Raw genomic sequence first — 26,636 nt, forward strand, 5'->3', positions numbered from 1 at the left:
TATATCATGTATTCTGAGCACATCACTCTGAGAAGGAGAGAAACTAAGCACCTGGGTAGTGCTGAAAAAAGATGGAGAGGGTCATAGCATCAGGAAAAAAAGATGTTCTTCCCATTCTGTGCAAGCACTTACAGAGTTTTGTGGATATATTCATTATACATACGTTAGGTGCTCTGAACTGACTTCCTTGCTGCTCAGGCTTAGCACAGGTCATACACAAAATGGGTAATAAAAGGACATTTCTACAAATCTGAATCTACTTTTAGTGTAAGTTTGCTCTACAATTTTGTTTTTGAGGAAGCTGATATAAAAAAAGGGGATGGTTCAAATAAAATCATGCTTGAAATATAGAAAGTTAATGTCAAACTCTGTGCTGCATTAGCATATCTCTCCTACCATTGCAGAGCTTTTCTCTGAGGTAGGTTTTTTATTTTTTTATTTAATCAGGTATCTCTTGATAGATTTTGTCATCTGCTGTGGAATTCTATCCCAGGTGAGACTGCAGCAGGGACAGTGGCCAGCTATACATGTACCTGTGTACATGCCCTGGGAAGGTCAGGAGGGGCTCATCCTGCTCTGGGCTCCCATGTAAAGAATGTAGAAGATGGAGAAGCACATGTGCCATGTTCACTGTAAACAGGCAGCAAAGAAGCACTTTGCCCCTAGATTTTGACCACTAAAGTAACTGTTAGTGATCAGTGTATTGCCATTAATCCAAACTCTCTCTGCTCATTTAAAAATTCAAGTGACTGGAACAGGCCACCCAGGGAATATTAGTAATAATGGTAGTAAAAATGGCAGTAATCACGCATCCTTGAGGGGATTTAAAATATACATAGATGTGGCACTTACTGATGTGGTTTAGTGGTGGACTTGGCAGTGCTGGGTTAATGGTTGGACTCGATGATCTGAAGGGTCTTTTCCAACCTAAATGATTCTGTGATATCTGGATGACAAATCTACATTTAATGAAATCTCTGGTGCGCCTTTTCTCTCTCTCTTTCTTTCTTTCTTTTTTTCTTTCTTTCTCTCTCTCTTTCTGATCCTTTCTGGCTTCTCATCCCACTAGAAAGTAATACAAGAATTACTACCTAAGCTGGACTTTTCAAAAGCAATGTTTTCTGTGTGCAGCTCCTTTTAAGTTCAGTGCCAATTCACAGCCAGCGGGCTTATGAAGCTATTCCTCCTACCTTTTTTTCCTATGAGTTACACGGTGATTTTCTTCATTGTGTTTGAATGTTAATTTTTCTTTTGAACAGGTACTTTTCCTGGGTATCCTTGTGATTTTAAAGCCAGTGATCAAGTGTGTGTTTCTGTTGAAATTTCTCCATGTGTTTTGTTTCTCTAGAGACAATCTTGCCATATTATGTCATGCATCCCCTCAGGTCAGGGAACTGTGAGAATACTTCATGTGTTTTCTGGCAAAAAGCAGCTTTATTTCTAGAGTTCCCTGATGTTGAAATCCTGCTACCTTTCAAACTGACTTGGTTACTATTAAGTGGTGCCACTAAATACAAAAAGTTGGCTTGTGATCTGTCACCTGTATAAACAGTAACACTGGTGCCCTGCAGACTCCAATGCACCATCCACAGAAAGTTTCATCCACCAGAGAAAAGGTGAAAATGGATCATTATGACTTAAAATCATGTCTGAGAGCATTCAACATAACCTTCCATTAGACTGAATGCACAACTAAATTTCTCAATATGCATTTTACTAGTAACACTTCTCCATAAAATTACTCACTTTTAACAATAGAAAAGCCATTTCCATAGAAGTTTCATTTACTTCTTAGTAATTAATTTGAACGGGTCATGTAGAAAAGAAAATCTCTGCAAATTTCAAAGGGAAGCAGCCAAGGCAAAGAGATTACTTCACCACTGGGAATATGCTGTTAACGGATGGGGTGCAAAGGTGTGGAGTTGTACTGCTTTGATTGTCCTTGCACAGTCATTCCATTTTAATTGCAAGTTAAATGGAAGAATAGAATCATGGACATCAAGGTTAATCCTAAAAAATACAGTTACTAAATATGTCAAAATAGATGACACCCTAAATCTTCAATACTGCAAAATTACCTCATTTTATAATTTAGAATCTCTCCGGTTTCCAAATACAAAAGAAATTGAAATAATAGAGGGAGGAAGAACGAGAAAGACAATAAAACTAATGATAGCTAGACAGTGTTGTTCCAGAAGTGTGAAAACAAGGACTGCTTTCATCCTTTGCTTCTCAAACCATGCTATGAAGAAAACTGCACATTTGAATGAGATGTTGGGGGTTTGGTGGTTCTTTTTTGGGGGTGGGGAGGGAAACACGGGAGAGAATGCAAGCTCTTCTGTTTCCTCTTAGACATGCAAGTGACAATTTCATAACAGACTGCTCTGTAAAATTTGCTGACTGCAGAACCTGCTGAGATGCTGTTGGTGTCTCACCCTCTCGGGGCAAACCACCCTGCCTCACCTCCCCAGTGGATGCCGTGGAATCTCTGAATCTCTGGTGACCCAGTGACATGGGGTCACTTCTACCACTTCTCTCAGGCTACTCCAGGAACATTTCAGTATTTCTCAGTATCCTAATTGCTGATGCTACCCAAAAGTTCATGCCAATCCAGCTACCTTCCTTTCTTCAGAGACAGTTCTGGACTATCGCCATTAGGACACTTAAGCTGTGTGGATCTGCTAATGAAGAATTTATGCTGTTGCTGTGCATTATCCACCTACCTGACAAATAAACACAACACTTTAATCTTGAAGCTGCTAGGCAGTTTACCAACCCAGTACTACATCTCCCTAGGAGCCATACAGAAAAAAAAAGAGCTTTAAAATTAAACAAATGACTGTAGGAAGCTGAAGGAAGGTGAAGAAGGCAGAAATCCATTTTAGAAAATGCAGACTCTGAAATTTAGTGTATCATCCAGGTGTCTAGAGCATGAGCAGGGGAAGATGTGACTGTGCAGAGTGTGATAACAGTTCTTTTTCTGTAATACTCGTTCTCTATCAGATGTGTTCGTGCCTCCCTATTATATTTAGACGTGCACTGGAGGCAATTTTAGGGCCACTTCAGTGAGCATTTTTTCTCTCTTAAAGAATGCACAGAGGGGAGTGTAAGATGTGAGATAAAGAGAGTACTAAATATAGAAGTGCTTTAATGCTTTAAGTCCATAAAAAATGAGTTATCAGAACTCCCTCCTCTTAGCAGACTTCCCTTCTAACTTGTTTTACCTTGCACGTGCTACATGTGAAACACACCTAGAGAGGAAAAGGATTGTTTTCTGCAGCTTGTTCTGTTCTTCCTCCTGGAATCACATGAGCTTGTGTGAGGTGAATGTGGTGAGCTGGTTATCTTTATATTCAGAATAAATAGTGTTATTCAGTACATACTTGCCTAGGAGTAGGAAAAAAAGTAGCACTTTTAGACAGCCTGTGAGTGATTCAGTACACAGTATGTCACAGTCACTTGGAAGCCTTCTCAAATTTTCAGTTTAGCTGCTTATAATTTAAATAATTTGATAGTTTTTAGATGAAATCAGAGTTGTGAATTGACTTGTCCTAAATGGCAAATTCACTTTAGGACTCTTAATTTGATTTTGGGTACTCAATCTGCCACCTTAACAGGGCCTGAGTTCAATTTTTTGGAAGGAAGTGTGATTTTGAAAGAATTTAATGTATTTATCTCTGACCATCCTGACTCATAACTTTTGAAGCAAAACTGTCTGAAAAGAAGGATAGAATCCTTTTGTGTGGGGGCTGATTTAGCACTGAAAGGTTTCCTGAAATAAGTACCTTTTAAGAAGCACAGAAGTGGCTGGATGGGGATGAAGAAAGTGAGCATCTACTGCTATAGATACCTGTTTGTTTTTAAAAAGATATGTATTTTAATGAAAAAAGTATTACTGCTATAGATAGGATGAAAAGCTTTTTATATGTTATTTCATAATAAAATCTTTGAATTGAATGAACTGTTTTTCATGGCTTTCTCAAGAATGTTGATATTCTCTGTATATTGAGTAATGTGAAGGATTTGGAAAAGGAGCTGGTAAATGATAAACCATGCTGAGCTACCAAAAGGAATGGGTCGGGGTGCTCTGCAGAAACCTGGAGGGAAAATAATCTGTTTTCATTCCATTAGGAAGGCTACAGCCAGGCAAAAATTGAAGATGTGGATTTAGAACTCAGGTAATTTCTGATGGAGAGATTTCTATCTGCTTTCTCCAAGAAGGAAGGTGATAGCTCACTCCTATTTTACCCATCAAATTTTGGGGGAGGAGGAGTACCTTCAAATCTGTGCTGAGTAGTCACTGTTACGTATTTCTTTTACAGAGAGGAATAATAGGATGGTAATTTGCTTGTTCTGCTGTTCTAGTACATTTTCTGATGTACATCTAAAGTTACCTGTTCAATTATTTCATATGGCTTTTTGTATTGTTTACAAGATACTATTTCCAAACTACAGCAAGAGGATATGCATGAAATCTGAGCTTCAGTGGGAATTCTTTGCCTGACTTTACAGTAGAGTCAGGATCTAATCCTGAGCACTACTCACTTCTACCTGCATAAGATGTTGTGGTCCCAGTAGAGAGAAGTTTATTGTTAAATTAGCATTTACTGTAAGATTCTGTGCTCAGTGAAGTATAGACATGAAAGGTTTTCATTATTTTTAAGTGATTCCTTTCTTCCTGATGATCATAAATAACTCTCTAGGGTGCTCAAAACCAAAGTCTGCTATTTTCTCTCTATCACTTCTGTACACACGTTTGTTTCACTTTACTGCATACATATTTATTTTATTGTTGGGGTTGTTCAGAGGAGTTATCCTAATGTAGATCAGATGGTTGATTAAACCACAGCTGGCTTTTAAAACTACTTATAAAACCCCAGCATGCTTTTAAAAAGAAAACACATATAGAGTTCTATGAATTCTGAAAACAGACATACAAAATACAGTATGGGACATTGTTCTTTTGTTCTTCTGAGTTAACTTTCATAGTGTTTGGATAGCAGCTTCTATATGAATGGAAAGTATTAGATATTGGATGATATGGCTTATGTCCTATTCCCTGCTCCTTTTGAAAAAAATTTTACTGCAGAAAATGGAAGAGGAGATGTTGGGTTGGAGGGGTGATGGATTTCAGTCACATATACTGAGGATGTTAGTAATTGATTGCCTGGCAAGCAAGGTCATGTTTTCTGATGTTGTGATAAACTGCTATTTTTTAGATGCCAGATTTGGCCCAAGTATCTGAGTGGGGAATTTTATCCCTATAGTTCACATAATCAACTGTGAAAACCTCCAGCTGTCAGTTGTTTTCTGCTTCCATGCCCATCACAAGAAAGATGCCATCACTAGTCAGAAATCTTCTTCCAGATGGTGTACGTAGCTTTAATTCAGAGTTTGCCTGATGAAAGGAGTAGTGAACGATTAAGCATTCACTGAGGTAAGAGGTAGCTTGTGACTACTGTTTTCTTGAGTAAATAGAGCAAGGTGTTTAATCAAGCAATGAAGGGCCAGGAACATGTAGCTACATAAATCTCAAATGTCATGATACCACAGACATTGCTAATGCAGTCTTGTCATTTGAGCCTGTCACTTCACCAAAGTACATGGTGTGAAATCCTCACTCTAATTCTCTGCTGGGGAGCCACAGGAAGGCTCAGGCACTGCAAAAGCCTGATTTATCCCTGTGCCTCATTTATCCCTGTGATTACTTCCAGTGACTTCAGTGAGACCAACTAAAGAATATCCATAATTTTAGAACTTGGGTGTGCATTGTGAATTGCCTTTCAGTGTTTGTGACAACTGGTGCAGAATTCAGAGACTGGGGGTGTGTGTGTCATTTAATCCTCCCCAGGCAAGCACAAAGGGAGGTTGTTGTGGACTGCTGGATTTTTTCAGGCACAGTATACTTTATATGTTGTTCCTGATACATGTGTATTCTGAATGTTTAGAGAAACGGGTATTCACGAGGAGAAACCAAATAAAATTGTAAGTTAAAATGAAGATCTCTGCTGTAAAGATGTCATAAGCTTGGGGCTGATAAATCTTCATGAAAAACCTTTTAGTCAGGTTATAGGTGTTCAGTTTTGCCATTGTTTCTTTAGCCCTGCTCTCAGAAAAATAGCTCAGTTACCATGAAAGAGTGATGCCTTTCTGTCCCTCTTCCCTTGGATAGTTTGGCTGCCAAGTAACCTATTTTTCACAAAGTGAAAGACTGGAAGAGCATAGCTATGTATCTTTCTACAGTAACCGAGCAAGGTTCTCTACAGAGCCTTGGCAGCAGCCCTCATGCTCTGAAGGGCTGTAACTAAAGACAGGAAAGCTGTCCTGTACACAATTAGGGCCTCCATAATATCTGGAATTATGTTTGTTGACCATATAACCAAATCTTAGCAAAATGCTTTGTGTATCCTTTGAAATTTCTACTCTCATCTATGTCAGTTCAGTTGTTTCATCTATTTCTTTCAAACAGCTATAAGTTTCCTAGACTAGGAGAAAAGCTAGAAAAGCTATAGATACATATATAGATACATATTGTTGGAACAATAGGTCCTTTTCCACAAGTCAGCTCAAACTTCAGCTGCAGCTTCTAATGTTTTCCCTCCACAAAGGCAGTGGGGAGATCTGATTATTTAGCCAATGGTATGGCCTTATCTTAACTTTGGCAAACTCTATAATTTAACCTGTAATCATAAAATCCAGGCCTCCCAGCACTACTGTTATGATCCAGTAATTCCTCCCCTCTGTACAGATGATATTTTGTCCTCTCCTCTCCTATTACAGATCTTGGAATCCTGAAAGGTTAAAGTGTGAGACGAGTTACATCCTCTAACAAGACTTTGAAAGGGGCCAGACAAATCTTTTGGTGAGAAAAGAGCATGTACATAGTGGCAACTGCACCCCAGCATGTTCACATTTTAGGTTGTGTTAGGATACCTGTTGGGTGTGGTGTGCCAGAGGTGCTTCCTGAATACTTTGGCTACCCCCTTCCCACAGAATCAGTATGTCCTGGTGAGACTTCTGGGAACAGTCATAGTGAGCCCCTACGTATATAACAACAAAGAAGTCCCCTTACTGCTTAAATACAAGACCAAGGCAAACTAATATGAGACCTGGGTAAACAGATTGTACACAGAGGGAAGCTGTAAGACTCTGAAATACCCTGTTTGGTGGAGAAAGGATGCCTGATGGCTGTGATGTCTAGTGGGGATTAAAGGCTAAAAATGGCTTGAGGTTTTTCACATAAGCACAGTATGCTCAGAGGGAAGAATACTTGCAAGTTTGGTTCCAAATATTGAAACTTCATTTAAAGAGTAGGATTGTTCGGAAATTTTGATGAATCCATAAGCTATTGAATTGCTTTCTGTGACCTCTGCTAGTAAAAAGAGACAGTAAGCATTCCCCGAACAGTTTAATAATTAAATGCGTGTTTGAAGTGATTTTTTTCCCCTGCCTGGCTAAATACATGTTTAAATTGAAAGTTATATAACCCTGTAGAAAAAAGGCTATGGCACAGTCTAATCCTGAATTATGTGCAGAATGGTTACAACCAAGATCCCCTTAATACAGCTATTTTAGTCTTAGCTCTGTGTGAGTGCTCTTTGCTCATCTTCAAGAATTGCTGCCTATGAATTGTAAAACACTAGAGCAGTACTTTTTTTTGTGTTTGCAGCTCCCACTGACAATTTTGGATGGTATAACTGAAGGACAGGCTTGGCTGACCGGGATCACAATTTGGCTTTGCTTTGTGTGCAGTGTGTCTGTTACCATGAGCTCACTGAGATTCTTGTTTGATAGAGATTTCTGGGAAAAAAGAATGGCAGAGGAGGGGGAGAAGAAAGGAGAAGGGGGCACGTGTAGAACAGGGACTTTTACAGAAACTTCCACTAAGCAGGAAGCAGGAATTTAGGATTTTCTCTAGCCTTTTTCAGCATGCAGCTGATGCATGGAGGAAAATGATCTTCATACACTGTTGCTGTTCTGGGGCTGTTGCACCAGGGAAACGTGCAGGACACAAGGACAAAAGAGAGAGCTCAAGAACATGCAGCACTGATGGGCAGGGGAAGAACCAGTATAGGAAGGAAGCAGGTTTTCAACTTCATAAAGAATTTCAAGTTATTGTTTTGAAGCAGAATATCCCTCAATTGACTTTGAAACATTATGCTTTGATAAAAATCAGGATTTTTTTTTCCTATTTCAGCTTTCAAGACATTTTAAAATATAGCAATAGAAGGGCATTCCAAATGAGAAATCAAAACATCTTATTCTGGAACTTCAGCCTTCTCAAAACACTGACTTTGGAACACTTTTTTTCTTTTTTCTTTTAAATTCTTTAACTGGATTGGTGACATTTTTGCTACATGGGTTTCTTTTTTATTCTTTCATCTTGCTTTGGTTTCTTTTGTTTGGTTGTTTATTTGTATGGCTTTTTTTGTAGAGAAATATCCATACCGAAAAAGCTCCCTTGGAAACTGTGATGGCCACGCTCCCCGGTTCTGCAAACTTCATGTGGCACATACACATACAAACAACTCTCTGAATAACCATTTTCTTAAACTGCTCCCAAACCCCCAATAAATGTTAGCTGAAGCTTCAGTGATATTACAAGATTCATCCTGTTTCTGGCTATGCCTGTGGAGTTACAGGGCTTTTAGGTAATCACTTGCATAGATTAGTCTTTGCTACTTTTAGAGCCAAGCTTTGAGTGCTTGTAACCCCAACTCAGGACCAACAGAGCTGCATCACAAACCACTGCTCTTCAAGGCATTTGACTTTTTTTTACTTCTGACCCTTCCCAAGTTTTATTGAATATTATTCTCACAATCACGCAGTTGTTCCAAGAAGAATTAGGCATATGATGTCTTTAACTTTTCTGAAAACACTTGGTAATATCTGATCTCTACCCTATATGATTGTACATATCTGTATCTGCTTAGCCATGCTGAGTGCTGGCCCCTCATCATTTACATGGAGGACATTTCTGACAAATCTTCTCCTACGAAGTCATTAGTAAAATCATTAAACTAAAAAAGAAAAAAAAAACAAAAAGACAAAAGGAAAAGCCCAGTTTTGAAAATAAACCTATTTAAATATGTGGTTATAAAAATATTTTTTAAAAAGTCAGAAAAACACTGGCTGCCTCTGTTCCCCACTGTACAATGAGCACTATACCTGTTATGCTGATGCTGAAGGCTAATTAATTTCTATTTCATCCCTGCTGTGATGACCCTTAGAAATCTGAAGGATTAAAGATCTATGAACTTTTCATCATCTTTTATCTGTGAAATGGTTCATTACACATGCACTTTTATTTTTTCTGCAAATTTAACTAAGAATAGTCAGAAAAAATCACGCAACAAAAGGTGACCTTGTGACTTTGGAGAAGATGAATATCCACTGATCTGCCTCTCGAAGGCAATTATGCTTTCTGTGTTTTTGAGTTCTTCTGGGTTTGTTTGTGGGTTTGGTGTTTTGTTTTGATTTGGTTTTTTTTTTTTAATAAGTTTATTAAGTGAGGTGAATCTTACCTCTTGCTTTTACTGCCTTAAGTTATCTAGTCACGAAATAATTGATGCTCCTAAGCTTTTGCCACGCTTTAACACGGGCAAGATGCATGAGTTTTCAAATCTCTCTCTTCTAAAGAGACTTGAATTTGCAAATCAAAATTTATTTGGTACATCTCCACATCAGTAACTGGTTGTTCACCTGATGCAAAAACCTACATGTTTACACAAGTGGAACACCAGGTTAATACCAGATATGTTTTCTGTATTACAAAAAAAAACAAAACAAAACAAAAAAAAATCAATTTGTGTTTCTCTTTTATTGCCACAGTCCTAGAAAACAGATATGGTACTTAACACTGATGGTTTGGATTTGAATTCATACACAGAGGCAGAGCTTTGGTTTGTTTCTGTTCCTCCTCAAACTGCTAACTCAAAAATTTTGTTAACCCTTGTAAATATTTTAAACGCTTTCCTGAGCTCTTGCTCAACGCCATCGCTTCTCTAAACCCTGCAACTTTGCCAGAACAGGGATTTCAGAAATACTAGCTAAAGCATCTTGACAAGCTAAACAGTTTTTAGAACTGGAGTAGGTGGACTTAGCTGACTTCCTGCCAGCTCCAGTGTCTGCACACTGTCGAAGGAGATAAGCAGCGCTGCACCGAGTGGATTAATGCTGGTGCCAGGAATCTGCAGATTCTGGACCTGGTCTCATTTCTGCTATTAGGAGTGTTGTGTCTTGAGCAAGTCACATCCCTTTTGTCCAAGTCTGTTCTGCTGTCTGTGAATTAGGGACAATATTTACCTATTTCTTTCGAAGAAGGAAGTTTATTTTCCTCGGTTTTTGAGGGTTTAATCCCTAAGGACTATGACCTGCACCTATGCATCTGCATTTGGCAGACAATGAATTGCTCATAGCCTGGTTCTGACCAATGCAACTGATCAACTGATTGAAAAAATCAGTGTCTTTTTGTCTCTCTTCCACACATACTTTTACTGGCATTAACATCTCTGAAATGGAGAACTTGAAAATTCCTTGTGGTGATGTTTTGATTCCAGTTGCATCTCAGTTATACAACATAAATGCCTAAAAATACAAATATCTCAAATCTTTCTTTCTTGGGCAAACTTGAGAACAACAGCAGTGAACAATTAGCATTTTTAAAATGCAGAATTTCAGATACTTATAATCATCCCACTTTTAACTCTTTCTTTGTCAAAACACTAGCATGCATATCAATATACATCCTAAATTCATTATTTTTTAAATATGTTTTTGTTTCCTGCTTCTGTGTAGAACTAATTCATCATTATCTGACACACTGCTGTATTCTTGACCACTACTCAGACCCTAAAAAAGCTTGAAGATTCTTTCAAAGAGATGCAATCAATTTCTTGGCTTTAAAACTTGTAGCATATGCTGGCTCTTTCTGGATGTCAGAGTGAGCAACTTGATATACAGCTCATGTTTCTTCACAGCTTTGAACTATCCACAACTATCTTTTGGGTTTCAGTGAACCGTACACATACCTGAAAGTCTGCAGCATATTACTTCTCAAATTCTATATGTATTACCAGGGCCTTCTTTCTGTAATCTCCTCTCAGTTTCAGAAATATTTCCTTCTCTATTTTCACTCTCCTTTCATACCCTGATCTACTGTTTTATAGCTTTGGGGGCTGGATGCTACACTCATCAATGCTTTGCTAGAAACCAGTGAAGTACTTCAAGATAATCATATTCAAAACAGAGTAACCCTTTGAATCCTTCCTAGTCCTCCAGTTGTTTGCAGGTAAAGAAAAAACCATGGCTTGAATGGGAGCAACTGCTTTCTACCTTTAACAGGCTTTCAATTTACTTCACGCCTTCACAGAAGTTGCACACCCCAAAGAGCCTCAAAGGAGTCACAGATAAGGATAAATTGTAGCTGTCAATCAGGCAGCTACATTTTAGAGAATATTAGGTACATAATTACTGCAAATCTTGTTGTAAATATCCTTTCAGGAAAGAATGTTACAGAAATATTCACAAACTCAAGGTAAGATGAAAGAAAGGTGCCAATGGGGTGTTATGAATAAGGGGTGTTTTTTTGAGTGCATATATAAAGTTAGACATTCATAAAAAGAGCAGTTTTCACTGTACCATGCCTAGATATTAAACATAACTATATCTGACAGCTAAAAAATAGCATCAGTGGCAGAAGCTATATGTACTATATGAAAGTCAGAAAATTGTCTCCTAAAATGACCAGTCATTTTGGAAAATGCTGGCCCAGTTAAGAGTAGAAATTTATATTGTTCTTTCTTCCTCTGATTACCCCCCTGCTCTAAGTTGAGGCCACTTTTAAATACTCCTCTCTAGAAGGATCACCTGCTTAGTAAGTGCCAAAGGCTGAGCACTTTGAGAATTGAAACATCCAGTATGAACCAGAGCTAGATTTCTAGCTCACAGCAATCCTCTCTGTGCCCTGTAGCTGCCTGATGATGTTTAACAAGCAATTCTTCAAAAAGGATTTTCCTTTCTGGATGCACAGCAAGTTATGCCAGTGGATCTTCTTGGCATCTTCTGAAAGAGAAGGTTCTCCTTTATCTGAAACAGACTATCTGACACCTTCCTGTTTCATATCTGACACCTTCTTCTTCCATAGTTTTTCATTTTATTTTGTGACAAAGCCTTTTTTTTTTTCCTGATCCCATCTGAGTTTGAAGGTGGTAACCAAGGAAATATTAACCACTTTTTTTCTCTTCAAACATGCCATCAGTCCATGAAAATTACAAAAGCAAACAAAAAACCCCACCCCAAACCTGATTATGTTTTAGATGCTCTTAAACAAAACATGGCAACAAGAGAAACACAGGCTAAAAATAAAAATAAATCATCTTTTTTCTTTTTTTTGATAAACCAGAAACCAGTGTAATCTGACTGGTAGATATTCAAAAAGCTTATCTAGTTCATATCATGTTCATCTACAGTTGATCCACTTAATTATTTCTCCCATTATACAGCCCATTGATGCCTTTTTTTTCTGCTTGGAGAAAGTGTCAGTGTTACAGGAGAGAGATTTTATGTTCAGAGGACCTGGGATTAGAAGAACAATCATTTTGATACTGGAGATTCATGTTTGGCAGCAGATTGCTTTTAAGCATGTAAAAAAAATTTATGCTGACATGTGTCTGTGTTATGAAATAATTTCTCTTTAACTCTGGGATGGTAACAGATGTTATTGTCTAAGGAATGAAAACTGCTGGTTTGGGATTAAAAAAAAAATCTTTCAGTGTTATTAGAAAACAGAAGAAAGCACATGGCATAATAGGTCAGTTTAATGGCATTGTTTGCAGTAAATCTGACATTTCAGGCATAATCTGCAGTGCTCACTTGAAGTAGGACATTTTTTGCTGGGCAGAGAAGGATTTGATACATTCTTTTATATTACTGTGTCAAATTGGATTAGAACATAATAAAATGAAGAATGTAAAATAAAGGCCTTTGGGCTCACTGGTTATGCAGTGCAATAAGATGCACGAGGAATTAAAATGAATGTACTCTTTAGAATTATGTCAAACTTGTCATGTGTAGTTTGTGTGGAGCTTCCCTTTGTCTCATCTTTCCTTGCTTTATCCTTCCTGTGTGCACTCTTTGTTGATCTACATTAACTGAATTTCCTTCAGTAATTTTGCCAAGAATTTGTCTGTTCTCCAGTATTATTATTATTTGAAACAACAAGGCATTCAAATATAAAATCATTGAAAACCTGTGACTCTTGATACAGTTTTGGTTTGCAACCATAAACCTCCCCATGGTGCTCAAAACTTTGCCGAAATTTCTTTCTGGGGTTCACTAATGCTGCCTGCTGGCTTGGAGTGCAGCCACAGAAGTATCCACTGCAGCAGCTTCACGAGTAGCCCGCAGGATTCAGCTTCTGCTGTCACTCTGAGAGATATCTGAGCTACACAGACAAGGAAATGGGCTGAAACTTGGTTTCTTAAATGATGCGTGGAGGGTTTCTCATAACTTTACGGAGTGAGTTCTAACCTTTGAAATTTTGGAAATGTTAATTGGTAAGCTGAGTACTCCACACTTTCATTTATCTGATACTTTTATCTCAGAACTCACATTACCCGAAATTGGATGTGTCTCCTATGTACTGTGAGTCACTTGCTTTGAAAAGGTCTCTGCTAGCTGGAAACCCAGTGACAAGTCTAGATGGCAGGTCGTGTGTTCTGTTTGGATAAACAGTGTTACGCTTCTCACAGGAATCAGTATCAGTAGAAATTAATAGATGACTCACGTTTCAGTCCTGAATTTAATTTCAGAGATTACAGAAAATCTGAATACAAATGACACGCTGCATCGCTTTTGAAATTTGGAAGGAGAAGTGATTCTAAAGAAAATACCAGAGCAAACCTTCTGCCTAAGTCAAAGCAGGGCAAAAGGACTGGTACATATCAGAGTAACTCCAGTGTGCCTGTGCATTCAGCTTTCAGTTTACAGTAAAAAATGAAGTTGATCTTGAGACACCTAATGCTGCATGAAGACAGTCTTTCACTTGGAATGACTGTCAACTGCTCTGTCACATCCTTACTCTTCCCTTGTGGTTGAAAAGCAATAACTCCTCACACAAAAGCCAGGTTCCTCCTCTCTGACACCAAGGCCCTGCCTGTATCCCAAGTGAGGAGCTGCTCGTGCTGCTGCTGCACTTCCATCCTTGTGTGGGACAGGACTGTGCAAGTGAGTGAACGTTCCACACACTGACCAAGAAGGCTGAGAAATCACCTTAAAACAAAGGAAATATCCATTTTCAAAAAGAAATTCCAAACAAAAAAAATGGATTTAAGCAATTTGGTCTGTAACACAGGCATAGTACCAGACCACAGAGGTATATGATGAGGAGTTGAATTCAGGAAAGTTATTTGTCTCAGAACATCGTTTACTTTTTAATGGCTTCTTATTCTCAGCTAAGCATATTCTTAAATGCTTTCTCGAACTGAGGTCTAACAAAGTTACACTTTGATCTTACTGTTAATGATGTTTGGTTCATTTGACTCTAAAATGTGCACTCTATTTGAGTGTGGTTTGACATAGCAAATGAAATATTTACTGACACTTGGCACTGGTACCTTCACCTCTGTGGATTTCTGTAATGTATCATTCTCACTGAAGGTCTGTTCTCTGGAGGATGGGCAGGATTCGTTTCCAGTGGCATTAGAAGGAGGTTGGCTCCTGCTCTGAGAAGATTTCCTTTTCAAAAGTACTTTCTGTGGTTTAGTACCTAATCACTGTTTGACTCCTGCTCAGAATTTGATACCAGAGACTTTGGGATAACAGAAAAAGAGACTTACTTTACAAGTTTCCCATTTCCCTAAGAACAAAACGATGCCAAACAAAGAGTTAAACCAATTCAGGGTGTTTCACTGCTTTCATGGAACAGTATTGTCTGAACTCTCTTTGACTGGATTATACCTGGGGGGGTTGTCTGAATTTATGAGAATATAGTCTTTTGAAGGATCGAAAATCACTACATAAAGAATGTTGAATCTGCAGTTCTAGCTAATTAGTATGGTGTAATTTACATGAAAAATCATGCAGAACACAGAAAAATAGGCAAAGTAAGAGGAGTAGTATTTCCTTGAATAAGTTTTAGATTAAGTAAGATTAAGAGAAGAACATCCTTCAGCATTACTACCCTATCATCAGCACAATGACTAAACCCACTATATCCTACATAAAACATGCTTTAATATATCCAAAGAACAAGAAATTAGGACTGAAAATGTACTGTCATTTTCCTTGGATTAAGGTCAAAGCCTGAGAAAGAGAGAGAATATTTTCCTTCATAAATTTAACAGACAATTTCAGTTATAATCACGTCAAGGAAATGAAATCAGAAACAAAAAAAATTCAAAAAGAAAAACTGTAATACTTACATTGGTGACATATTCAATATCCTTCCAAATATTACATTCCCTGGGAAAATCTGCCAAATCTAAAAAATTATCCACTACCACTTGGCCAATCAAGTCATGCCTGGAGAATCTGTCAAAGTCATATACAGAGAAATGGAGTTTCCTTGTGTTCAGATCATTGTATGGGACAGTAAATAAAAAAACTTCATCAAATACTGGATTTAGGGTCTTTCTGTGCACTTTAGTCTGGTGTTTTGTTTTCCTGTCAGGAAGCAGATATATCTTCACGTACGGATCCGAAGTTCCAGAGAAGTCCTTTGCTGGCAGGTTGATGGCCTTGTGAATCTTCACTATCAGCTGCTCTAAATCACAATCATATTTGAGAATAAAGTTCAGTTTTCCACACGCCTTGCTGTTACTCCTCCGGCCATCGTCCGTGTCCACCGATCTTTGCTTGTACAGCTCTGGCTTAATGCGGCCGATCCCCGTCAGCTGCTCTTGTTTCTGAACCTGCTGGATGTTGAAGTCCGGGTTGGAGAGGTTGAGCTGTCTTCGGATCGAATTGTGCCTTAAGTGGAAATGAAAGAGTTTAAACAGACGTGTTGAGGATGATAAGAGTCCCTGCACACACACATGGAAGATCCTGCTCTCACTTGACGTGTTTTTGGAACGTACGGCGGGGTCAGATCTTTAATCCATGAAGGGATAAAGCGTGAGACCCAACAGTTCTCACAGAGCTGACCCTCAGTGCTAATGGCACTTCATTTCTGCTTCCATATCTGAAACCCAACCTGGCTGAAGGAGGTGACAAAATGGAAATTCATGGCCATTGCAAATCCAAAGGATCTATATCTTATTGGCAAGTACGGTGTGGCATAAGAACTGCAGCTATTTTTATCACTAGCCATTTTTGACTGAATCCCGTAAATGAATGCCTACAAAATGAGTTGCATTATGCAAATGGCAGCAGGGTCAAATGAGCTTGCTGATTTCTGGTTCAGAGAACACTTCCTGACATCTCTGCATTTTAATTACTTGTTGATTTCTGCAATTAACAAGTGAGCCGTTCTGGCCTGAAATGGTTTGTTGACCACCCCAGCAATTGTTTGGTTTTTTCCTCTCATACCTGATGTAATGAGCTCTGTGGTACTTTGGCTGAAAAGCTCCTTTAGTTTCATTACTCAAGGATGAAAAGTTGCTTTTATTTTCAGTCCAGTGAAATTTATTACCTGGAGTCCCTCACTTATTGTGACTCAAATTTCTCCCTGGTGAATGGTAACAGAAATCAAAATTGCAAATCCTGTTGGGGTGAGGGGATGTGAAAGTTGGATTATGTAAAATCCTAATCTTATCTGAGTGGGGTTCCATTTTCTTGTCCTATTCATATTGAGCAGTCACTCACTTATTGGTGTACCATGAGCTGTGGTTGAACACAGAAAGAGCACATGGAAAATGCTAGCAGAGGATTAGTCAAAAGCTATTTATATTGAATCTAATCAGCAATAGCTCCTCTGCTACCATTGTTCATTTATTCCTTGTAAATACCTGTCTACGCATGCTTAAAACAGGAACAGCCTCTTCTGTACTACCCTAATTTTTTTTCTCTTGTTGCATAATAAATACATAATCTTAGAGCTATACATTAGTCATTTCCAGGATAAAATATCATCACGTAACCAAAAAAATAAGTATTTTTTCAACCCTTAAGCTCCTCATTGCAGTGGCAGATGCAGAATATCCTGCAGAGGAATAAAAAGGAGGGCACTTCAGAGACATCTTAGCAGGGACTGTAGCAGGGGCAGCTGCCTGGTCTCTGTGGCCACAGAGAAAAACCACAGCTGGCTCCTCAGTTATGGCATAAAGCAGCAGAGACAATGGTGATGTCTCTGCTGAAGGATGCAGGGTAAGGAAGGCAGGGCCTTCTTGCTCAGTGAAAGAGTCTCTTGGAGAAGATCTGGGCAAAAGTGAGGGGCAGTGAAAGAGAGGGGTTTGCTGCTCTGTGCCAGCAAATGGCATCGAGCAGGGGTGGGACCCGGACAAGGATCCCTTGGGAGCAGAGAGCCAGTGTGACACCTGCTGGAGAGGGCCAGCCTGGGAACGTGGCCAGAAGAAAGATATGCACAGAAGACCTTGTCTTTGCACTCAGGATGCTGAGGCAAGTTCTTTTACAGATTGACATTAGCATTTGTAATTCTCTGGAAACGTCTCAGATTCTTTCTGAGACATGTTCTGGACAACTGGCAATTACTGAACTGGCTGTTGTCATCTCACCCGTGTTTCAGGTGTGCCTGCAGGCAAGAGTCTTTGTTAAATTTGCTCTCCCAGATGGCCAGAAGGGAGGCTAGCAAAGAGCCACTGGGCTAGTGCTGTACCTTCTCCAGCTGAAGTGCATCTGCTTTGACTCAGATATTTACTGGCTCTTCACATGCTGATCCTTTTTCTTACTGTATGAAACATAATCCTTTTATCACCTGCCCCTGCACATACTCTCACCCTCTCCCTTTCCTCTTCCCTCGTGTACTGGTTCTGCAGTTCCCCTGGAGATTTCACTGACTCTTATTCAGTTCCATTTCCCTCCACAGTCATGACTGTGGCTAAAATCTATGATTTTTAATCCTATTTCTAACTCTTGCAAGTGTTTCATTAGCCTGCCCTACTTTTCTTCTTTGGTTGTTTTAAAAATCTTTGAGGAGATATTACTGAGTGCTCAGCATCAGTGCTAAGTGCAAATGAATATGCTTTACAAGCTAAATCTAGGCTGTTCTGGTGCTTTTAAGAGACACATAGTGCTCTGTGTTATCCAGCTTCTGAGGGAGAAGCACAAATGAGACAGTAGTTTATAGAAGAGTGGAATAGGATTGTGATCCTGCCCTTTCAAACCTATGAGGTTTGTGCACCTCAAAGAATAAGGTTTGTGTGATTCTTTTCTTTAAAAGAATGCGGCGAGTAGATGATACATTTTTATCAGATCACTGTATTGAATAATCAAGCTGTCCTTTTTGGACTGCATCTGTATTCATTAATATCAGAGAGAAACTGGAGTTACTGACCGAGCAGAAGAGGTTGGTTCAGTGATCTGCCGATGCATTCGCGCATTGTGGACGCAGTTCTCCTTCGTTCCCGCCTGGGTGTCTAACGGAATATCAGGGGAGGTGTGGCTGATCTTCATGGAGGACTCTGGATAGGCTGTAGGCTGACCCAGATAATCCTCACTGTAGTCACGGTCATTGGTCTCTGTGTCCGTGTAGTTCAGCGATTCCTGCTTGTTGTCTTTGTTCCCAAATGGCAGACCACGCTCTCGCCAAGGGATCCAACACAGCTTCCAGGATACGAACAGAGAGACACCAAACAGAGCAAGACCACAGGCTGTGACAACTAAGGAGAGCAAGCTTATTGAAATATCTGCAAACAAGAAAAACAGAGCCACGTCACTTCTCTGTGCCCTCTGGAGCTCTGCATCTCCGAAGCATCAATATGGGAAGTAAAAGATCTCTGGACTGCAGATCCACAAAAATTAAATTCTGGGCCCTGCAACAGTCATAACACACAAACATATTAAAAGTTCTACCTCCCGCACCCTCCCCCCAAGGAAATTTGTTTGGAATTCAGTTTAAGGCTTACCTTGATAGAACTTGGCTTATATTTTCCCTCTAAAAGCTGGGTGTTTGAAAGGTCATTCTAAATTTATTAAAGGGTTATTCACTTGCTCACTCAACTTTTTACTGATGCTCTGTGCCTGCAGTATGTTTTGCCTTTTTTTTTGCCTTTTATCTAGTGCAATTTTTTCCTCCACCTGTTTTACCAGATCTTACTGCATTCTCTTCTAGAGACTGTATTCTAGTTGAACACCATGAAAATATGTACAAAAGCACATAGATGACCTGAATTTTTTTAGATATTCAACTGGTATATCTTTATTGTTTTAATTCCTTTCTTTCTAATTTTAGACTCATTGCCATCTTTGCAAATTATTTTGACTATGCCTTGCTATTCACAATTTAATTAGGATACCAATATCTCCTAGAAACTGAGATTTTTCTGGTTTGCTGGGTTTTTTTGGGGTTTTTTTTGTTTTGGTTTTTTTTTACTCCAAAGGCTCTTTTTTCCTGTTTCCAAACTTCTGGTATAAAAAGGAATGTGGACATGAGTTTTCTGTTGTTTTTCCCCACATTTCCAGCATTATCCTACTCCATCAACACAACTAAGTTAGAACTGGGACAGGTTTTTGCTCTGTTTTGCTTTGTTTTAAGTTGCACATTGGGAAAAATGACTCAGTGGAACAGCTGTTTTTATGGTTACAGTGTTTTTGAAACGAGTCTCTCTGTGGATTACACAATACATCATGCCTTAAACACAATTAGTGAGAATTCTATTTTACTGCCTTAAATTATAAGCACAAGCTGATCAAAGCAATTTTTCACACTGTGTGTAGGTTCAGAATGTCAGGCTGCATCTCTCTAAGCCAACAGCTAGTCTAAATTTTCAAAAGATGGCATGAGGTTGAAATGTACTGCTTCTACCAAGGCAATTATTTAAGAATGACAATTCAGATGAAACAGCCCCAGTCCATTTGAAGGGGGAAAAAAAAGAATATTTTTTTTTTTAAAAAGTGGAAAAGTCAATACCTTCTGTCCCTGCTGTGAGTCTCATTCCCACTAGCCAGACAGATTAAATTTCCTCAGAGGGGGGAGTGACACTACAATCCATTTCACATGGGAGCTGTCCAGTTTATTTTGCATGCTGAAAACCTATTTCAAACAATTTTAGACAGCACGGCCCTTTCTGTCCTTCTCCAAGTCATATGAAGACAAAGCTCATTAAGAGTGGGGACAGCACAGCAGCTGTTTGGAATTACAGCAAAGAGTTTCAGAGCTGAAATTAATTAAAGAAATTCCTCCCATGCATAAAAGGCAATTTGGGAGAAAGTAGAATGGTCTTTCTTGATAATTTTTGAATATTTATTGGTAAACAAGTCTGGCAGTGGAGGCAGAGCACAACCTCTCTGTTTGATTAAAAAGCTGAGGATCTAGGGTGCAGTAGTGAAAGAAGACCTTCAGAATAAAGCAATTTGTCTTGGATTCCCCAGAGAAGAAGGAAGAAACACATCAGAGGTCTGCAAAAAGGCCTCTTTTTTCAAAGAACTGATTCAAGTAAATGATCCAGCATTGAAAGAAATGAGAAATTGGGAGTTGTCAGAACCAGCCAGAGGATTACAAAGTGAGAACTGGAGACTGCCCAGTGCCAAGGATGTGTGAATGTGAGGAACAACTTGAAAGGCAGACCAACAGTCCCCTAATCTTGAAGATGACCTTAGCAAAGGACAGTCTTCTAAAGAACTGAAATCATGAGAAAAAAATACATGAGGACAGCATGAACTGCTTTTCATTTGTAAAGTTTGGAGGGCTTTAATAACATACTTCTGCATTTGATAATGTAACACCCTTATCTCACAGCTTACTTCCAGAGAAGTTGGGTAGTAAATAGTTCAGGTAACTTGCCAAGTCACAGCATAAGAGGGGGTTGTTTTTTCATTATCTTGGTTTTACTTCTTCCTGACTCCTATGTGTCAGAAAGGAGTTTTTGGTTCTGTGGGCGAAAAAGGGACCATCATGTATCTGTCTTCTATAGAACACACTAAAGGGCAGTGCTCTAAGCTATTACTTTTCATTGCACAGTAATTTTCATATCCTCCACCCCTGCTTGGCAATTTTCAACCATTGGGCAGATCCAGTGTGAATAGCTGGGGTGAGTGCAGTCCCAAGTGAAGAGATTTTTGGCTGCATCCTGGAGCTGCTTTTCCATTAGCCATATGTACTGTTACATACTGTATTTTCTGTATAATTTTTACTCCATCTTTCCAGATGTCTCAGTTTTTCTAAGCCTGTTTATCTGTATTCTCATGTGGTAGCAGCACTCGTACCTGATGCCAGCGATTTCCTCTGCTTTGTAATACGAGAGAGCAGGGTAAGTCCTTACTTGTTTGTCTTTATTAAAAATGAGATCTGCAGCACAGAAAGTGTTCCTCAAAAAATCCAGCTGCTTCTCAATTCACTCTGTTTTTACAAGAACTAGAGCAATGTGTTTTCCAGAGCAGTACCTGATGTTAAGTCTAGACTGCAACTCCGAACCCCAGTGCAGGCAAGCGCTGCAGGCAAGGCTGAGCAGTTCACAGGCATTTCAGCAGCGTTGCAGGGTATCAGTTCAGTGTGAATGTTGCCCTGTTTCTGATGATGCTCACTATCAGCATCTGGCCACTTCATTGGTGGCTGACTAATACATCTACTCCCTGTACCTGCTCTGCATCGATACAAGCTGTTGATGCTCTGCAGGGGAGGCTCTCGTGAACACAAGCAAGGCCCCCGTGGCACAGGGACTTGCACTGATGTCTTTCCTGGCACAACCACGATGCCAGCCAAATGTCTTGAGGTGTTGATGGCTGCAGTAAGAGCTGAGCTCCCAAATTTCAGCATGTCAGAATGCCTGGACAGTGCTGATAACGGAAAATTTGTTCCACAGAAACTAACCCTCCATTTTTTTGTTAAAAACAAGTATTTTTAAAATGGGTTAAAGGAACCAATCAGTGCAATTGCATATACTTACAGTTAATTTTTTATAAACACATCCTCTGCAATATGCTTTCACACACTAGTAAAGGAGGCCTTTTGATAGACAGAAAATAAGAGGACAGATCTTCAGGTTGGCCCCACATTAAACACAGTAGACTAGGGAACTTCATTTAGTTCTTTGTCTATTGAGACTGTAACTGCATTGTTGGAAGACTCAGAAGGCACTGCCATTATTTCCACGCATTTCCAACCCCCAGGTGCTCAGCCATGGTGGGCAGTAAAGACAGGGACACAGAGGCTCTCTGAATATCTTGCTCATGGCGTGTCTTACAGATATGCTGATGTACTACTCAGTTTTTGACCAGGTTTTCATGTTTCAATTCTTTTTACTCTACTGACTTTCAACTTATTGATCTCTTATGCTCATCAGCGTAATTTGTTCTGACTTTTTTTTTTTTTTTGTGGCAATTGCAAGGTCAAAAATGATGCAGAAATAGCAAGTGAAGTAGAGTTTTCTACCTTTGGATCACATCATCAGTTGTTATCACTGACTGGAGATATGAGCATGGCCTTTTTCTCTGTGACAGATTTTATTACAATCAGTGTGATGACAAAAAGGACTCAGTCCTCTTATCAAAAAGACTCTGATTATGGAGTCATTGCTGGATCCATTTTTAATTTTTTAACTTACATTTTAAAGTAGGTCTGTTATACAGAAAAGAAGAATCTCACTCTTTATGTCAAGTGAATAGTATGATAGGAATATAAATTCTCTTGTCTTCAGATTATCTTAGTGAACAGAATCACAGAATTGTTGGGGAAAGGACCCTTCAGATCACTGAGTTCAGGCATGTATAGGCTACCCAGGACAGTGCCCAAATTTCTCCAAAGATGAACACTGCACAATCTGTGCAGGCATAATCTTGTTTTGGTAAGGGTAAGATACGAAATGGGTAACATTTTTTAGATCACCGTAACCAAAATATCAAAGCTCGAAAATATAACAGCACCTTGTAGATTATCTAGTAAAAAAAAAAGAAATAAAATTATGCCTCTATTTTTATAGCACAGGTTTTTAGTACAGATATACTGAACATAAGCTTTTAGATTGAATTTGAATAAAATCATAGATTGTTCTAAAAGAATTTGAATAGTGTTGAATTTTTACATAGATGTAGCATGATTCCTGTTCAGTATGAGAGGTTGCAAGAGCAAAGATAAATGTATAATGATCCAATTCAAACTCTGAGAGTACAAAAGTGCAGGCCTGTGACTTGTTTTTTTCTGGCATAAATGGTTGAGCCTTACCCTCTCAAATTCTGATGCTGAAAAAACTTACCAAAAAATGAGGCAAGCGAAATACCGAAATGATAGAGGTGGTTTTGTGTGTTTATACCTGAAACAAGGAACGAAGTAATTTATTTTCCTTCTTGTGTTTATTAAGTTACCACTTGCATTGTTAAGTTTTATACAAAAATCAAATATCTAAATTAGCCAACAATGAGAGACATCAATAGCTAATGCAGACCAATTTATGTGCCTAGACATGAGGTTGGAGTTACGGAGTCCAAACCTGACTCCAAAAGATTCAGATAAGAACACATACAAAAAAGGAAAAATAAGTGGGAATTTCTCATCAACCAGGCACAGACAGGATGAAGGAACTGCTGATCAATAATATAATTATTTAGATAATCAAGTTGTTGGTTGTCTGGATGTGACAGGTGTTCTATTAAATGAACTCCTTTCCCAACAAACTGGCTGTAATTTGTTTTAACTTGAGGCTGAAAAGAGTTTTACCCGAAATTCTAACTGGAAGAGTTCTTTTAACATGTTCTCATTGAAATAAAACAAGCTTTCTTCTCTATCCTATTTATTCTCCTCTTTTTTATTAAAATGACTATTGAGATATACCAGCATTATTGTAATATACACATTGATCTGTTGGGGGAAGTTTGGCTAGAAAGAAGTGAAACAAATCTTAGCAATTTAAAATCTTGCATTACAAGCATTTTTTCCTTATTTAGAACCCAACAAATTTCAAAAGGCATTCAATTAAAATAATAAAATTAATTTGTTCTGAATAATCATATTACTAAACTTTAAGATATATTGGGGCAGATCAGTCAATCTTTGTGAATATGATTATCTGAATTCAGCAGAAGTTTCAAGCTGTCAATTCCCAAGGAAAAAATATATTCCTCTTTTGATTACTTTTTTGCTGCTTAAGAGGAGATTTTAAGGAATATGAAGGGGTCAGACACTCAATTTCTTGAAAAACAATGGAAACATCAGTGCCTATTGCTTAAATCCTAGCTGTGCTTTTGAAAATCTAAATTGTCTTTCTCTTTTGTAAATACATCCAGGAGGGTTAGCCATCATTCAGCTCAGTAATTGTACTGTAAAAACCACTGTCGTTTTGATTTTTTTTTACACCTAGCAGTTTAAGACCCTAGCTTTTCCAGAGAAGAAGTGTTCGTAGCATTGAGTATCTGAAGCAGTTTTTAACCTAATATTGCAGTGTAGTTTCCTTTGTACTTCACAGGTTTTCCTTAATTAACATACCTGGCACTCGTTCAGGACGGAAGGTGTCTCTTTGCCAAGACTCCTGAGACAAAGGAATAATTCTCAGCTAATGTATTCTTCTCTGAAATACTCTTAATTATTTTTAATACTGTGTTTAGAAACTTTCTGGGCAATTCTTTAAAGTAAGGCAGCTAAAAGACAAGGGAATTAATCTCAGATTATGCTAATTTTACTACACTCCAACTTTTGTGTGTCTGACCCTGATGTTTATGAATGTGGACCAACAAAAGAGGCCTAAATAAGATCAGGGCTTCACGTAGTGATAACATTCTCCATGCTCTGAAAATGTATTTGTAACAGGGTCTCACCGGTTTTTGAAGCTGTTATGAGCTTTTAGTGGCTTTTTTTTCCTCCCAGGTTGTGTGTTCTACATAGTCTAGGTAGGTTTTAGGGTATGTAAAGCTCTTGTGTTGGTTAAGACACTGTTCTGATCCTCTGCGTGACTTGCACGTCTTTTTATTCCTAAATAGTGTTACAAATTCCAGTTTATCACTGTGTGCTTTCTCTTCATTTGCTTGGCTTGGGTTACAAATTTGTTTAATGTTTTCTCAGGGATTGCCTGATATTAACTAAATCTCATAAATTAACGAGATCAATGAAATATAATCCTAGGATTTCACCAAGATGCTTGTCAAATAGTCTAAAGGTACACAAATTCCACAGCACAATTTTGACATCAAATCAGAATTCCTAAATGGCCATACAAAATACACACAACAAGTTGTGCAAAGGCAGTAAGAGATTTGTTTGCACAGAATGTTTTTCCAGCAGCAATTGCTGTGATCCTATTCAAAACCGACATAAGATTGACATAACAGTTTATTGGTAAGATCACAAAGTTAAAGCTTTAAGTGAAAAAAAAAAAAAGAACTTAAAGCAAATTGTTCATGGATATACATAAGAAAAAAAGTACTAAAAACATAGCAAAATATTATTCTTTTGTATCAGCAGAAAGTTTTGCTTATTAAGAAGAAAAGTTATGTAGGTTTTTTTTAAATTCAGGTAAGGTGGCTTCATACTGGACAGTTTATTAATTACAATAAAAACTGTATGTGAATTTGTTTTGAGAAGAATTTACTTTTGTTTGCACACCTATCTCTAATATATTTAGTCTGCATTAATGCAAATTTCCTTGACAACTTAGCTGAGACGTAAATTCTGCTACAGTTTGTAAGTGACAAAGAAGCCTTTACTAATCAGACAGCTGGCTGAATGAGAAGTGATTTTTAAAGACACAGTTGAGAAGAGTTGTATGTTCAAGGCTTGCATTCTTCTTTCTGACATCTTGCAGTTGTGTCTCCTGACAAAGAATGATGCTGTTCCTCTTGTGAAAACTGAAGCTTCTGTTTCACCATCAACAGGGACACAAAGCAGAGCAGAAAACAAAACGTTTCATGTCTGCGTATACACAACTTTAATAAGATTTGTCCAGGTTCCCATGCCTCATTCTTGATTCTTTTTTGGTTATTTCCACATTCTTTTTCAACATATGCTTCACACAACTGATAAATTACACAAAATTACTGTATACTTTCAGTTTATCATATTGAGCGAAAAATGCTATAAACTGGGGGAAAAATCCATAGATGATAATATAATAGAAGAGAGAATACCACTTCTAGAGATACCATGCCAGATTTTCAAGTACCCTATATATGGAGATGGCTTAAATGGCTCCATTTCATCCTGGTAGGAGAACCACTTAGGATGCTACATTTGCAGGAAATGTAGCCGGAGCAAAGGAACACGAAATCTTCTAAAAGCCTTTTGGCATTTGAGACATGCTTGTATCTTGTTAGCTAAGAGGGAAAGCTGGTGATATGACGTGTGGGAAAGAAATTTTGGGGGTATACACTTACACTGCAAACTCCTATGACCACCAGTAGCTGTATTTTGTAGGAGTTAAGTTCCTGTGACTATAGCCAAAAGCCACAAGGCATATTTCCACCCACTTTCTTTTGCTACTCCTTATGCATTAAATCTTAGAATCAGATGATTTATTCCAAGCAAATAATTAATATGATACACTTAGACTTTTCTTTTTCCTGCAGAATCATTCAAAAAGTGAAGAGAGTTGCTAACT

At 38.4% G+C, this 26,636-nt stretch overlaps 1 protein-coding gene across 3 annotated transcripts in view; it reads right to left on the reverse strand.

Moving 5' to 3' along the window:
* The window catches only part of SYT9 (synaptotagmin 9), a 66,566-nt gene that overhangs the window by 15,722 nt on the left and 24,208 nt on the right, over positions 1-26,636 (reverse strand). For all 3 annotated transcript variants that reach the window (XM_017825035.1, XM_017825034.1, XM_017825037.1), the window contains exons 2-3: positions 18,452-18,803; positions 15,423-15,969 (exon numbers count right to left, since the gene is read on the reverse strand). In XM_017825035.1, the coding sequence (XP_017680524.1) occupies positions 15,423-15,969; positions 18,452-18,803 (899 nt within the window). The remainder of the gene's footprint in view (positions 1-15,422; positions 15,970-18,451; positions 18,804-26,636) is intronic.

The sequence above is a fragment of the Lepidothrix coronata genome, unplaced genomic scaffold, assembly GCF_001604755.1.
Source record: "Lepidothrix coronata isolate B3197 unplaced genomic scaffold, Lepidothrix_coronata-1.0 Scaffold115, whole genome shotgun sequence".
Lineage (NCBI taxonomy): Eukaryota > Metazoa > Chordata > Aves > Passeriformes > Pipridae > Lepidothrix > Lepidothrix coronata.